The sequence below is a fragment of the Pecten maximus genome, chromosome 17 (genome assembly GCF_902652985.1).
Source record: "Pecten maximus chromosome 17, xPecMax1.1, whole genome shotgun sequence".
Classification (NCBI taxonomy): domain Eukaryota; kingdom Metazoa; phylum Mollusca; class Bivalvia; order Pectinida; family Pectinidae; genus Pecten; species Pecten maximus.
In genome coordinates, this window is record NC_047031.1 from 23,567,602 (window position 1) to 23,583,784 (window position 16,183).

Sequence of the window (16,183 nt, forward strand, 5' to 3'; positions counted from 1 at the left end):
ATCCCAGGGTTTGACGCCGAGATCACACAATTGATCCCAGGGTCTGACCACGAGATTACCAAATTAATCCCAGGGTCTGACCGCTAGATCACCGAATTAATCCCAGGGTTTGACCCAACGTTAACTCAATTAATCCCAGGGACTGACCCCTAGATCACCGAATTAATCCCAGGGTCTGACCCCTAGATCACCGAATTAACCCCAGGGTCTGACCCCTATATCACTCAATTAACCCCAGGGTCTGACCGCTAGATCACTCAATTAATCCCAGGGTCTGATCCCGAGATCACACAATTAATCCCAGGGTCTGACCGCTAGATCACACAATTAATCCCAGGGTCTGACCCCGAGATCACACAATTAATCCCGGGATCTGGCCGCTAGATCACACAATTAATCCCAGGGTCTGACCACTAGATCACCGAATTAACCACAGGGTTTGACCCCAAGATCACACAATTAATCCCGGGATCTGGCCGCTAGATCATACAATTAATCCCAGGGTTTGACGCCGAGATCACACAATTAATCCCAGAGTCTGACCCCGAGATCACAAACTAATCCCAGGGTCTGACCCCCTAGATCACACAATTAATCCCAGGGTCTGACCGCTAGATCACACAATTAATCCCAAGGTCAGATCGCTAGATCAATCAATTAACCCCAGGGACTAACCCCTAGATCACTCAATTAATTCCAGTTTCCAACTTCTTGATCATCGAATTAATCCCAGAATATGACCCCTAGATCACTTTATTAACCCCATTTTATTCAATACTTAGTAGACCTTTGACATATATCTGGGGTGTTAACTTGTTTCTGACGGTTATATGACTTCTAGATAATACTTTTTCCAATAAAATTGTTGGCAAAATCGTTCACTTCATTCGGAAATATTACATTGTCCAAGTCTTCACTATACCAGATATCCTTCTACATCCCTAGTGGCAGAATTGAGAGGAAGACGATCCATGATATTTCTGTATGGAAACTTTGGAAACATACAGAAAAATTCATCACACAAAATATTTACTTCGTCTTTATGTCACCTTTCTTAGAATTATTCTTAGCTTCGTCTGTTGTTTTTCAGCTTGTATTCTTTCCACATCTTCAGCAGGAGTGAATTTTGATGAACCTTTTGAGGACGACAGAGGCAACTCACTTTGTCAAAAGGACGGAAGGAGTACATTTTCCCCCAAAAAAACTTTAACATTTAGAACCAAAGGGACCAGTTTCATTCATATTTCCTCACTTGAGATGTTTCCGAGGAAGTCATCACAGAATTTAAGCAATGTTCCTTAACGAAGATGTTTTAAGTTAAATTCGGTAATATCTTTCCTATGGGGAAAAGGTTAGGAATTTCATTCAGTTAAAGAACGTTAATGAAAATGGGACTTGGATTTAATATTATAAGGCATACTACTTTTTCAAAACTGGACTCTAACCACGAAATGGCATGAATGTAAATTATATGTCGAAAGGTACACTGTATATATAAATCTTATATTCACACGAATGTGTCGTAATTGTTTCCTATGTCACCATTGTCGTTAACAGGATTCCAGTATATATTTTCTGTCGAAAGGTGTATATCACCCTTATTTTCACACAAATGTGTCACCATTGTCAATAGCAGGATGTCATACTTTCAGTACTTTGAATCTTGTTGCTTTTGGGATATTAGAATTCAGGCACAAAATAAGCGCGAAATTATTAACAATAGATATTCTCAAAAGAAAGCTACTAGTAGCCTACTACATAGGGATTGGATTTCACTTTTATGTTAACCATGCTTTTATGGAGCAATTCCTCTAAGAATATATTCTATGGGGCGCGCGCTAGCGCCCCATTTAGAATATATTCTTAGATGAATTGCTCCATAAAAGCATGGTTAACATAAAAGTGAAATCCAATCCCTATATTTTACACTTACGGATGTTGTTTCTATCAGTCTTTGTGATTACAATATTTTTTCTTTGTAAATAAAAAAAATCATATAAAAGTCGGACACAGTGGGAGGATTCAATTATTAGAACAGCCAATGGTGACGCTTCACAACAAATTGAGACTTTTTTTCCGCGGTAAAAAATAGTTCTGTTTTTATTATGATATTAACATAAATAATAAAAACATTTTGATAGATCATATTTAATATTGTCAAACATGTTAGATTTCAAATAAAAAATAGCCCTTTGTAACTTAAATTGTAAATGTAAACAAAGCCATGTGTTTGGCGAAAGTAGTTCCCATACCCTGTCATATTTTCATACGCAAGTTCAAAGGTCAATGTTTCCATGCAAGAATGGTAAACAAATCGGTCTGGTATTGTTATATAGTGACAAAACTTTGCAAGTGTAAATATACCTGTATATAGCTATTACAAATCAATATATGTTTACAATTAACCTGCGCGTATTAAAGATAAAAAGTTAAAAGATATTTTTCAGAAAAATGTGACTTTTTTTTTTTTAATTTCATTCAAACTTTCAGCATATGATAGCTCACATGACAAAAAAAAAACAAAGCCAACATTCATACACACTTGCATATTACTACAAATAATGTAACATAACACTTATAAAACTTATTAAGAGTCTATGTATTACAACAGTCAGTATTCAGCTGTAATCAACAGGGGGCATATATTGCGATTCAAACCCGAACGACCTCACGTTGGCATTGGATAAACTTTGATGATGGTTCGTCCCTTCCAAAGAAACCGCGTCATAATCGGACAGCGGCCCGTTGCCCGAAGCATATCTGTACTTCTGAGAGTCATAATCATATGTAGGTCCAAAATCACAGTCAAACAAAGGGTTGAACTTCGTCGTTGGGCCGTGTATTTGTGATATGTCAAAATTGTCGTATTGTGAAGGTGGCCGACATTGCTCAGGAGAGAAAGTCCCACGATCTATTGTATCGTAGATATGGCGCTGTGTTTCTGCGATCCATTCTGACGTCACAGGGAGTTCGATTTCGTCGTAGGAGGTAGTTTCATGTTTTTTCATACGCTTCCTGGAATAATAATGGTGATAAAAATGCTGTCATCAGGTGTGATAAAAATGCTGTCATCAGGTGTGATAAAATGCTGTCATCGGGTGTGATAAAATGCTGTCATCGGGTGTGATAAAATGCTGTCATCGGGTGTGATAAAATGCTGTCATCGGGTGTGATAAAATGCTGTCATCGGGTATGATAAAATTCTGTCATCGGGTGTGATAAAATGCTGTCATCGGGTGTGATAAAATTCAGTCATCGGGTGTGATAAAATGCTGTCATCGGGTGTGATAAAATGCTGTCATCGGATGTGATAAAAATGCTTAAATTGCTGGGGTTTTTTTTCTGTTATAGACGGATTACCGCGTTTTGCGCTCAATGTCTGTTCCCGGTAAAAATATTTCCTTTTTTTTTGTATTTCCCCTTGATTGTTTAAGTTATGTACTTTGTGTTAACTCTTAATTTGTAGATTTTATATAAGTAATAATATGAAAGCTGAATGAGGAATAAAATGAAATAGAAAAGTTTTTTTCTCTCTCTGATTTATTTTGCAATAGGTGAAAATCTGGAGCTTCGCGAACCAAAATGCATGGCCGATAATGATAAATCAAATATATTATATGATCATTTTGTTTCCATCTCTACTATTGACGTTACAGCCATTGCCACTCCAAAGGTAGAGCTGAGGACAGACGCTACAATATCCGACATACACTTTCTACTGAACGACAGTACTGGTATATTCTTAATCTTTATCTATCAATAAAGTTATAGACCATGGTGGAATTTCCATAATATGTTAAAACACCGCAGTAGCTATAGCTATATTGGATACTAGTATCGTTGGCTACGTGTATGTTTAGTTGTACAATATTTCATCAATCCATTTTCTTGAAAATTCACTTATATATAAATACTAATGTTGGTTTCAATATTGACATTCTAGTGTTCATCAAATTACAGAATTTTATCATAAACTGTGTGAAAAATGTATATAAAATCCAGCCAAAGGTAATATGATTGATGTTTGTTGTTGTTGTTGTGTTGTTGTTGTTGTTGTTGTTGTTGTTATGGTTTTTTTTTATAAAGATGGTGTTCATTGTGATAATATTATGCTATTTCTTAATTGAAGTAATATGTATTGTAAAGAAGGCCTTAGTAATGTTGTATTAACTTGTGATTAATCCTTTATGGGTTTGAAGGAAATTAAATATGTATCAAATCAGAAAAATTTAAGAAAACAATTGCACCCAGTGTGCTTAGCCTTTTTGCGATATTTCTAAATAATGCGTTCGATCGTGTGTGGCACAATGAACTGAAAGTGGAACTCGCTAACTCTAGATTGCTTAAATTACTATCTCAGTAATTGTGAACGGCAAGGTTTTGTTGGAAATAGCAATTCTTCCGTTAAAACTACTCATGCCGGCGTACCCAAAGGTTCGGTATTAGGTTCTATACTCTTTTATCATATATACATACATACATAAATTAAATGCATGGAAACTCTTCCTAAATTGTTTGCTGATAACATTTCCTTATTATGGTCTGGATCACCACTTTTGGGAACTTAGAGGCAAATTGTAAATGTAGTAGCGACATAGACAGCATATGTAAATACGTATCGAATCATATAACTGTACTTAGTCAGCTCAAATTTATTTTGAATAAACAAATTTTAACAAAAATATATTAATCATGCATTCTTCCGTTATTTGAAAATTTGAAAATAAGATCCGGTATTTAGTTGCCTCTTACGAATCATCAGATACTTACCTCAGAATACAGCCCAATACTGCCAGCAAAACGATGACACAAAGCATAGCTACACCCGTGTACATCAGTATGTCTGTCGGAAGGAATATCATAGGGTTAATGTGGAATATCATAGGGTCAATGTGGAATATCATAGGGTTAATGTGGGATATCATAGGATTAATGTGGAATATCATAGGGTTAACGTGGAATATCATAGGGTTAATGTGGAATATCATAAGGTTAATGTGGGATATCATAGGATTAATGTGGGATATCATAGGGTCAATGTGGAATATCATAGGGTTAATGTGGAATATCATAGGGTTAATGTGGGATATCATAGGGTTAATGTGGAATTTCATAGGGTTAATGTGGAATATCATAGGGTTAATGTGGGATATCATAGGGTTAATGTGGGATATCATAGGGTTAACGTGGAATATCATAGGGTTAATGTGGAATATCATAGGGTTAATGTGGGATATCATAGGGTTAATGTGGAATATCATAGGGTTAATGTGGATATCATAGGGTTAATGTGGGATATCATAGGGTCAATGTGGAATATCATAGGGTTATTGTGGGATATCATTGGGTTAATGTGGAATATCATTGGGTTAATGTGGAATATCATAGGGTTAATGTGGGATACCATTGGGTTAATGTGGAATATCATAGGGTTGATGTGGGATATCATAGGGTTAATGTGGGATATCATAGGGTTAATGTGGGATATCATAGGGTTAATGTGGAATATCATTTGGTAAATGTGGAATATCATAGGTTAATGTGGAATATCATAGGGTTAATGTGGGATATCATTGGGTTAATGTGGGATACCATAGGGTTAATGTGGAATATCATAGGGTTAATGTGGGATATCATAGGGTTAATGTGGAATATCATAGGGTTAATGTGGAATATCATAGGGTTAATGTGGGATACCATAGGGTTAATGTGGAATATCATAGGGTTAATGTGGAATATCATAGGGTAAATGTGGAATATCATAGGGTTAATGTGGAATATCATAGGGTTAATGTGGGATATCATAGGGTTAATGTGGGATATCATAGGGTTATTGTGGGATATCATTGGGTTAATGTGGAATATCATAGGGTTAATGTGGAATATCATAGGGTAAATGTGGGATATCATAGGGTTAATGTGGGATACCATAGGGTTAATTTGGAATATCATAGGGTTAATGTGGAATAACTTAGGGTTAATGTGGAATATCATAGGGTTAATGTGGGATACCATAGGGTTAATGTGGAATATATACAGTCACGTACTGTGAACTGATACATAAGCAAACATGTGGAACATCTCATTTAAATAGCATTACAGACACATTAAAACATCCATTAGAATTTATGAACTAATGGTCAAAAATATCTTTTAGTGCACATTTATATCATAATTTCGTAAGTCTCTAATAGAATATGTTTATTATTCAGTCGAAAAAAACATGTTCATAGGTTAAAAGAATGTCCTTATTCCATGATAAAAAAGACGGCTCTTATTGTAACCTTTGATCGAGTCCGTTAAAGGAGGTAACAATTTGGAGTCGTATAAGATTGGGAAAATTTACTTTTTAACTGTTTATTTTTCTCTTATGAAGCCACAACTAAACACTTTTAAAATTGAACTTTAAGAATAAAAAAAATGTATGCTTTCGAATACCTTCTTGCGAGAACCAATAAAAAAGTTCATTCCTTTCCCCTTACGATTAAATAGAAACTTTGCCGGTGGTGTTTGTGTGTTTATGTGACTAGCTTGTTAATAGTAAGTCGTTAAGTAAACCTTGAACATTCTGGTGATGAAGCAATTTCGATACAACTTACAATGCAGGAGGCAAATTTTATTATTTGTACCGTACACAGGCAACATTCGTTCACGTGAAAAATTTCATGTGAATTTCAATATTTGCCCTTTTCACGTGAAAATTACATGGATTTCATGTGAATTTCACGTGAAGGAGCATTGCCTGTGTATATAGACCCGAAAATGCGGTCACGCCATTTTGAAATAATCTGCGAGCATCCATACATATTGCTCTCGAAATTTCACCTAATCTGGTTATTACTGACAATCATAATTTAGACTTGCTCTCTGTTACACAAAACCATATTTCCTTAGATATAAAAGTTATCATAATTTAATGAAATACTTGCACCTACACGTATAGGTCAGACCGGATCTAGTTTGCTAGATATAGTTATCTTATGAGTCTATATCATGCATTGATTCATGTATAATAACTATTGATAGATCAGCCGGTGATCATGAAGGTTGTATTGTCAGTACAGAATTACCGTGTTTTTATATATCTGTATATGTATAAGCATAAGGTCTGGTCGATTGCGTTAAGTTAAATAATCTCATGTCACAATGTGACTGGCATGACACTTTCCTAAATAGTGGTTCCGTAGAAAATGCTTGTAAAACACTAATAGAATTTTTTTTTTGTATTTGTCACATCATGTCTACCTTCCAGGGAGATTATTATCAGGCAAGATGATAAATCTTCGATGACTTTGGAACTGAGAAAATAATCCGTGATAGGCTACATACGATTGCAAGAAAATCTAATCTCTTTTAATTTAGAAATACCATGTGATATAGATTTACTTTCGTTCGGTGAAAAGGAAGTATCGAATTCAGAAATATCCTCTCTCCCTCCCCCCCCCCTCTCTCTCTCTCTCTCTCTCTCTCTCTCTCTCTCTCTCTCTCTCTCTCAAATAGTTGAAGCTACTGTTTCAATGTTTTGAAGAAATAATGGCTTAAACTTGAATATTTGTATGTTATAAGATATCTCAATTAAACATGGAAAACATGTTTAATGGTTCACATCACAGCTTACCTATTTTAATGGAATTAATCGCGTCTCTGCCCTGTATCGTACCGGTTGTAGATTCCACACCGGTAGAGGATAATGTCACATTCCAAGATTTTCTTGTCTCAATTGGTGTCCGAATTGGTTGTTCTGTGTGCTTTGGTACTCTACTTGTATATGTGTATAATGTGTTCTTTATTCCCGGCGTAGTTGTAGATGTGTTTTCAGGGATCATGGATGGCGTAGTTGTAGGTGTGTGTTCAGGGATGGTGGCTGGCGTAGATATATATGTGGTTGCAATTGTGTTGCTAGTTGTATGTGCGACTGCAGGCTTTGTTGAAGGTGTGTAAGTAAATGTAGTTGTATTTGTGATTGTATTTGCATTTGTAGTTGGTAATGTAATTGAGAGTGTAGATGTATCTTTACTTTTAAGTGTTGTTGTAGTTGTACTTGTTATTGTATATATATCTGTGCTTATGGGTGTACTTGTACTTGAGCGTGTAGGTGAAACTGTACTTGTAGTTTTACTTGTGGGTAAAGATGAAGTTGTCGTTGAGGCTGTAGGTGATATTGTAGATGCAATTGTGGGTATATTAGTAGGTGAAAATATACTTGTTCTTTTAAGTGTAAGTGTGGTTGAAGGGATAAATGCAATAATTGCAATTTTAGGTGTGGTTATAGGTGTGATTTTAGGAGAAGATGTAGGTGTGGATGTAGGAGAGGATGAAGGTATGGTTGTAGGAGAGGATGAAGGTACATGTATGGTTGTAGAAGTGGATGAAGGTTTGGGTGTAGGAGAGGATGTAGGTTTGGATGTAGGAGAGGATGTAGGTTTGGATGTAGATGTGATTTTAGGAGAGGATGTAGGTTTGGTTGTAGGAGAGGATGAAGGTTTGGTTGTAGGAGAGGATGAAGGTTTGGATGTAGATGTGATTTTAGGAGAGGATGTAGGTTTGGTTGTAGGAGAGGATGTAGGTTTGGTTGTAAGAGAGGATGAAGGTTTGGATGTAGGAGAGGATGAAGGTATGGTTGTAAGAGAGGATGAAGGTTTGGATGTAGATATGATTTTAGGAGAGGATGTAGGTTTGGTTGAAGGAGAGGATGAAGGTTTGGTTGTAGAAGTGGATGTAGGTTTGGATGTAGATGTGATTTTAGGAGAGGATGTAGGTTTGGTTGAAGGAGAGGATGAAGGTTTGGCTGTATGAGAGGATGTAGGTTTGGATGTAGATGTGATTTTAGGAGAGGGTGTAGGTTTGGTTGAAGGAGAGGATGAAGGTTTGGCTGTAGGAGAGGATGAAGGTTTGGTTGTAGAAGTGGATGTAGGTTTGGATGTAGATGTGATTTTAGGAGAGGATGTAGGTTTGGTTGAAGGAGAGGATGAAGGTATGGTTGTAGAAGTGGATGTAGGTTTGGATGTAGATGTGATTTTAGGAGAGGGTGTAGGTTTGGTTGAAGGAGAGGATGAAGGTTTGGCTGTAGGAGAGGATGAAGGTTTGGATGTAGATGTGATTTTAGGAGAGGATGTAGGTTTGGTTGTAGGAGAGGATGTAGGTTTGGATGTAGGAGAGGATGAAGGTTTGGATGTAGATGTGATTTTAGGAGAGGATGTAGGTTTGGTTGTAGGAGAGGATGAAGGTATGGTTGTAGGAGAGGATGTAGGTTTGGTTGTAGAAGTGGATGTAGGTTTGGATGTAGATGTGATTTTAGGAGAGGATGTAGGTTTGGTTGTAGGAGAGGATGAAGGTTTGGATGTAGATATGATTTTAGGAGAGGATGTAGGTTTGGTTGAAGGAGAGGATGAAGGTATGGTTGTAGAAGTGGATGTAGGTTTGGATGTAGATGTGATTTTAGGAGAGGATGTAGGTTTGGTTGAAGGAGAGGATGAAGGTTTGGCTGTATGAGAGGATGAAGGTTTGGATGTAGATGTGATTTTAGGAGAGGATGTAGGTTTGGTTGTAGGAGAGGATGTAGGTTTGGATGTAGGAGAGGATGAAGGTTTGGATGTAGATGTGATTTTAGGAGAGGATGTAGGTTTGGTTGTAGGAGAGGATGAAGGTTTGGATGTAGATGTGATTTTAGGAGAGGATGTAGGTTTGGTTGTAGGAGAGGATGAAGGTTTGGTTGTAGGAGAGGATGTAGGTTTGGTTGTAGGAGAGGATGTAGGTTTGATTGTAGGAGTGGATGTAGGTTTGGATGTAGATGTGATTTTAGGAGAGGATGTAGGTTTGGTTGTAGGAGAGGATGTAGGTTTGGTTGAAGGAGAGGATGAAGGTTTGGCTGTATGAGAGGATGTAGGTTTGGATGTAGATGTGATTTTAGGAGAGGATGTAGGTTTGGTTGAAGGAGAGGATGAAGGTTTGGCTGTAGGAGAGGATGAAGGTTTGGATGTAGATGTGATTTTAGGAGAGGATGTAGGTTTGGTTGTAGGAGAGGATGTAGGTTTGGATGTAGGAGAGGATGAAGGTTTGGATGTAGATGTGATTTTAGGAGAGGATGTAGGTTTGGTTGTAGGAGAGGATGTAGGTTTGGTTGAAGGAGAGGATGAAGGTTTGGCTGTATGAGAGGATGTAGGTTTGGATGTAGATGTGATTTTAGGAGAGGGTGTAGGTTTGGTTGAAGGAGAGGATGAAGGTTTGGCTGTAGGAGAGGATGAAGGTTTGGTTGTAGAAGTGGATGTAGGTTTGGATGTAGATGTGATTTTAGGAGAGGATGTAGGTTTGGTTGAAGGAGAGGATGAAGGTATGGTTGTAGAAGTGGATGTAGGTTTGGATGTAGATGTGATTTTAGGAGAGGGTGTAGGTTTGGTTGAAGGAGAGGATGAAGGTTTGGCTGTAGGAGAGGATGAAGGTTTGGATGTAGATGTGATTTTAGGAGAGGATGTAGGTTTGGTTGTAGGAGAGGATGTAGGTTTGGATGTAGGAGAGGATGAAGGTTTGGATGTAGATGTGATTTTAGGAGAGGATGTAGGTTTGGTTGTAGGAGAGGATGAAGGTATGGTTGTAGGAGAGGATGTAGGTTTGGTTGTAGAAGTGGATGTAGGTTTGGATGTAGATGTGATTTTAGGAGAGGATGTAGGTTTGGTTGTAGGAGAGGATGAAGGTTTGGATGTAGATATGATTTTAGGCGAGGATGTAGGTTTGGTTGAAGGAGAGGATGAAGGTATGGTTGTAGAAGTGGATGTAGGTTTGGATGTAGATGTGATTTTAGGAGAGGATGTAGGTTTGGTTGAAGGAGAGGATGAAGGTTTGGCTGTATGAGAGGATGAAGGTTTGGATGTAGATGTGATTTTAGGAGAGGATGTAGGTTTGGTTGTAGGAGAGGATGTAGGTTTGGATGTAGGAGAGGATGAAGGTTTGGATGTAGATGTGATTTTAGGAGAGGATGTAGGTTTGGTTGTAGGAGAGGATGAAGGTTTGGATGTAGATGTGATTTTAGGAGAGGATGTAGGTTTGGTTGTAGGAGAGGATGAAGGTTTGGTTGTAGGAGAGGATGTAGGTTTGGTTGTAGGAGAGGATGTAGGTTTGATTGTAGGAGAGGATGTAGGTTTGGATGTAGGAGAGGATGAAGGTTTGGATGTAGATGTGATTTTAGGAGAGGATGTAAGTTTGGTTGTAGGAGAGGATGAAGGTTTGGATGTAGATATGATTTTAGGAGAGGATGTAGGTTTGGTTGTAGGAGAGGATAAAGGTATGGTTGTAGAAGTGGATGTAGGTTTGGATGTAGATGTGATTTTAGGAGAGGATGTAGATGTGATTTTAGGAGAGGATGTAGGTTTGGTTGAAGGAGAGGATGAAGGCATGGTTGTAGGAGAGGATGAAGGTATGGTTGTAGATGTGATTTTAGGAGAGGATGTAGGTTTGGTTGTAGGAGAGGATGACGGTTTGGTTGTAGGAGAGGATGTAGGTTTGGATGTAGGAGAGGATGAAGGTTTGGATGTAGGAGAGGATGAAGGTTTGGATGTAGGAGAGGATGAAGGTTTGGATGTAGATGTGATTTTAGGAGAGGATGTAGGTTTGGTTATAGGAGAGGATGTAGGAGAGGATGTAGGAGAGGATGAAGGTTTGGATGTAGATGTGATTTTAGGAGAGGATGTAGGTTTGGTTGTAGTAGAGGATGTAGGTTTGGATGTAGGAGAGGATGAAGGTTTGGATGTAGGAGAGGATGTAGGTTTGGATGTAGGAGAGGATGTAGGTTTGGATGTAGATGTGATTTTAGGTTTGGGTGAGGGTATAGTTTTAGGAGAGGATGACGGTTTGGGTGTAGGTGTGATTTTAGGAGAGGGTGAAGGTTTGGCTGTAGGAGAGGATGTAGGTTTGGATGTAGGAGAGGATGAAGGTTTGGATGTAGATGTGATTTGAGGTTTGGGTGAGGGTATGGTTTTAGGAGAGGATGAAGGTATGGTTGTAGGAGAGGATGTAGGTTTGGATGTAGATGTGATTTTAGGAGAGGGTGAGGGTTTGGTTGTAGGAGAGGATGTGGGTTTGGTTGTAAGAGAGGATGAAGGTATGGTTGTAGGAGAGGATGAAGGTTTGGATGTAGATGTGATTTTAGGTTTGGGTGAGGGTATGGTTGTATGAGAGAATGTCGGTTTTGGTGTAGGTGTGATTTTAGGAGAGGATGAAGGTTTGGTTGAAGGAGAGGATGAAGGTATGGTTGTAGAAGTGGATGTAGGTTTGGATGTAGATGTGATTTTAGGAGAGGATGTAGGTTTGGTTGTAGGAGAGGATGTAGGTTTGGATGTAGATGTGATTTTAGGAGAGGATGTAGGTTTGGTTGTAGGAGAGGATGTAGGTTTGGATGTAGGAGAGGATGAAGGTTTGGATGTAGGAGAGGATGAAGGTTTGGATGTAGGAGAGGATGAAGGTTTGGATGTAGATGTGATTTTAGGAGAGGATGTAGGAGAGGATGTAGGAGAGGATGTAGGAGAGGATGAAGGTTTGGATGTAGATGTGATTTTAGGAGAGGATGTAGGTTTGGTTGTAGGATAGGATGTAGGTTTGGATGTAGATGTGATTTTAGGTTTGGGTGAGGGTATGGTTGTAGGAGAGGATGAAGGTATGATTTTAGGAGAGGATGTAGGTTTGGTTGTAGGAGAGGATGAAGGTTATGGTTGTAGATGTGATTTTAGGAGAGGATGTAGGTTTGGTTGTAGGAGAGAATGAAGGTTTGGATGTAGATGTGATTTTAGGAGAGGATGTAGGTTTGGATGTAGGAGAGGATGAAGGCATGGTTGTAGGAGAGGATGAAGGTATGGTTGTAGGAGAGGATGAAGGTTTGGATGTAGATGTGATTTTAGGAGAGGATGTAGGTTTGGTTGTAGGAGAGGATATAGGTTTGGATGTAGGAGAGGATGAAGGTTTGGATGTAGATGTGATTTTAGGAGAGGATGTAAGTTTGGTTGTAGGAGAGGATGTAGGTTTGGATGTAAATGTGATTTTAGGTTTGGGTGAGGGTATAGTTTTAGGAGAGGATGACGGTTTTGGTGTAGGTGTGATTTTAGGAGAGGGTGAATGTTTGGCTGTAGGAGAGGATGTAGGTTTGGATGTAGGAGAGGATGAAGGTTTGGATGTAGATGTGATTTTAGGTTTGGGTGAGGGTATGGTTTTAGGAGAGGATGAAGGTATGGTTGTAGGAGAGGATTTAGGTTTGGATGTAGATGTGATTTTAGGAGAGGGTGAGGGTATGGTTGTAGGAGAGGATGAAGGTTTGGATGTAGATGTGATTTTAGGAGAGGATGTAGTTTTGGTTGTAGGAGAGGATGAAGGTTTGGATGTAGATGTGATTTTAGGTTTGGGTGAGGGTATGGTTGTATGAGAGAATGTCGGTTTTGGTGTAGGTGTGATTTTAGGAGAGGGTGAAAGTATGGTTGTAGGTGTGATTTTAGGAGAGGATGAAGGTATCGTTGCATGAGAGAATGTAGGTTTAGATGTAGGTGTGAGTTTAGGAGAGGGTGTAAGTATGGTTGTAGGAGTGGATGTAGGTTTGAGTGAAGTTATGGTTGAATGAGAGGGTGAAGGTATGGTTGTAGGTATGGATTTAGGTTTGGTTGTAGGCGAGGTTTTAGAAGAGGGCGAAGTTGTGGTTGTAGGTGTGGTTGTTACAGTGGTTTCAGTTGTAAAGGTAACTGTTGGCGAAATTGGGGATTTGGTTGGTGGTGTAGTCAGCGTTGCTGTTGTAGATGATACTAATTTGATCGTTTGATTTGACGTAAGTAGGGTCGTAGATGGATTCGCAGAAGTTTCTGCAGGATAAGTTATTGTGATTGGCTTAGCTGATGATGACTGTGGTCGTTGAAAATCTAGAAATATATATATCCATAAGACATTTACAATCACGTACGAATGTAGCATATCATTGATTTGATAGATATCGTTGTCATTTTGATTGGTTAAGGTGAATAATGTATTCTGTTTAAATGGTGCGTTGTACTTTATGCCAAAACATGGATTCTTTGAGAAAAAGACCCGGATGAATGTGAATACAAATTTCGAGATCAAGTACACATCTTATAGATGCGGAACGCATTTAATCACATATATAACAAAATTAATTATTCATACAGTTGATGAGGGTTAAAGGGTCATACTCACCGTATTCACAAATAAGTGGATGCTGTTCACTACAGTCTTTAGGTTTTATGTTGTCCTGTAGGTTGCTGACCATACACCCGTCTGTTGTATTGGTAAGGTGACTATCGATTTGACGAACATATGGAACACCTAGCAAAAATATGTCATGTATTTTTTATTATTAATCTCAAATCAAAAGTTAAAATAATTTGACTGCATTGTGCGTATTGAGTTTTTATTAAATATTTAGTATATTTGTTCAAATTTTTTCAACATATCATATATAATAATAAAAGTGCTTCTAACAAGTTGAGTAAATGAATTGAATAACTTAAATGAGACAAATATGTCGGTTGCAATTGCAACTATAGCAAGATTGATTATATTAATTTTACATAATTACAGAACTAAATGAGACTGATTCGATTAGGATCACTGCTCTATAGAGATAGCTCAGTTTAAAGTCAAAATGTAACTGACAAATTAAAATATAAATTCGCATCAATGAGGTTTTTTTAACAAAATGACCACTTGATGTGATGTTATTGTGTGAATATGAACTAAACATGTCCAGGGGCTCGAAAGATATATCTTGTACAAAAGCTGTTGTATTAGTAGTCAAGCGTGACCTGTGACTTATGACCACCAACATTTTCTCGGGTGTAAAATTGGACTGTGCAATGCTTTGATGAGAATATAAACGTAATCTGTTCATGGGTTTATGAGACAATGTGTACGAAATCTTTGGACCTTTAACATAAACTGATGACCATCAAAATCTAAACTAGAACATATGGGTGTTATCGTATTGTGTAAATATCAACTAAATATGCCCAAGGGTTCATGAGATCGTGTACACAAGGGTCTCACAGAAGGCGGACGGGCGCACTCACGCACGCACGCAAGCTCGCACGCACGCACGCACCTGCACCAAAACTACTCTAACTGGACACTTGTTTCTGATTTCTTTTTGTATAATTTATAGGTTGTATATACATTGTTAAATGGAAATTGAAAAATAAAACACAGTTTAAACTAAGTTATAATAATAATAATAATAATAATAAGATGTTCTTACCTGATGGCCATATCCACTGTGTGCCATTCAGTGTGGCACCTAACCAGTAATTCCCGTTCAAATTTCTATGTTCCAATAAATACTTCTTTATTGCTTGTTCTGTGCTATTGTCTTTGATTATTGCTAAGTGTTTATCATTGGTTCCAATCTTCAACTCTTGATCTTTACAACTTGTTTCTGCCTGTCTCCAGGTGATACCATCGTATGTAGAACTGTATGTGTTCCCGCCAAAGTAATAACACATTCCGTTATGAAGCAAGCATACTCCACTACTCGACGTACATGACTTGAAATTGCAATTCTTGACTGTAAAAAAATGTTAGAAATATATCTAAAAATGACAAGGCAAGAAAAAACATTCAACATTCTTGTTTTTGTTAGGTAGCATGTAAGTAAATGTTCCATTATCTATGATTTCAGGTCTAGACGCAAGAATGGTAGTGTGAATTCGTTTGATAAAATCAGGCCCATGAGGCATACTTTCTCAACAAATACTAATTTTCAATCATATATATCCAAAACAATTGTTCAACAATTTTGTTTAATCACCTATTAACAGTCAGGAAAATTTAAGGACGTGCGATGGAAGTAGATGAAAGCCGAAATACCTGGACTAAAACAGCGGGCTGAGGGATCCGCTGCCATCAGCATTGGGGATTCGAAATACGAATCTCTGCCAGTAGCAGATTGGGGATTCGAATAATGGATGTTTGATCCGGTAAAAAAGGATAAGCTGCGCAAGTAGACATCATGTTTGTTATGTGAACAAATTTTGATGACGATCACCTTTATAGTTATATAGATATGCTAGTTTAATATTGAAGCGGGACGGGACGGACACGGGTAACACTATTCATTACATTTTTACCAGTGAAATATCGAGAATTATCAATTCTATCAAAGTGATATTTTTCACTAGTGAAACAAATCACTTTTTATGATTTG

At 37.9% G+C, this 16,183-nt stretch overlaps 1 protein-coding gene across 1 annotated transcript; it reads right to left on the reverse strand.

Annotated features, from left to right (window-relative positions):
• Positions 1 to 2,412: 2,412 nt before the first annotated feature.
• Positions 2,413 to 15,482, reverse strand: LOC117315233 (mucin-2-like). The gene is made up of 6 exons (XM_033869379.1): positions 15,239 to 15,482; positions 14,182 to 14,310; positions 12,699 to 13,889; positions 7,619 to 11,884; positions 4,771 to 4,843; positions 2,413 to 3,015 (listed from the first exon to the last, which is right to left on the reverse strand). The coding sequence occupies exons 1-6, from the start codon at positions 15,480 to 15,482 to the stop codon at positions 2,619 to 2,621; spliced, it is 6,300 nt and encodes a 2,099-aa protein (XP_033725270.1). The 3' UTR covers positions 2,413 to 2,618.
• Between the last annotated feature and the right edge of the window lie 701 nt (positions 15,483 to 16,183).

Bases quoted from the DNA above. Each gene is read 5' to 3' on its own strand.
- LOC117315233 (XM_033869379.1), bottom strand. From the start codon at position 15,482: ATGTGTTATTACTTTGGCGGGAACACATACAGTTCTACATACGATGGT. The intron at 14,311-15,238 runs GTAAGAACATCT...TATTTTTGCTAG, and splicing joins ACAGTGGATATGGCCATCAG to GTGTTCCATATGTTCGTCAA. The intron at 13,890-14,181 runs GTGAGTATGACC...ATATATTTCTAG, and splicing joins TCCACTTATTTGTGAATACG to ATTTTCAACGACCACAGTCA.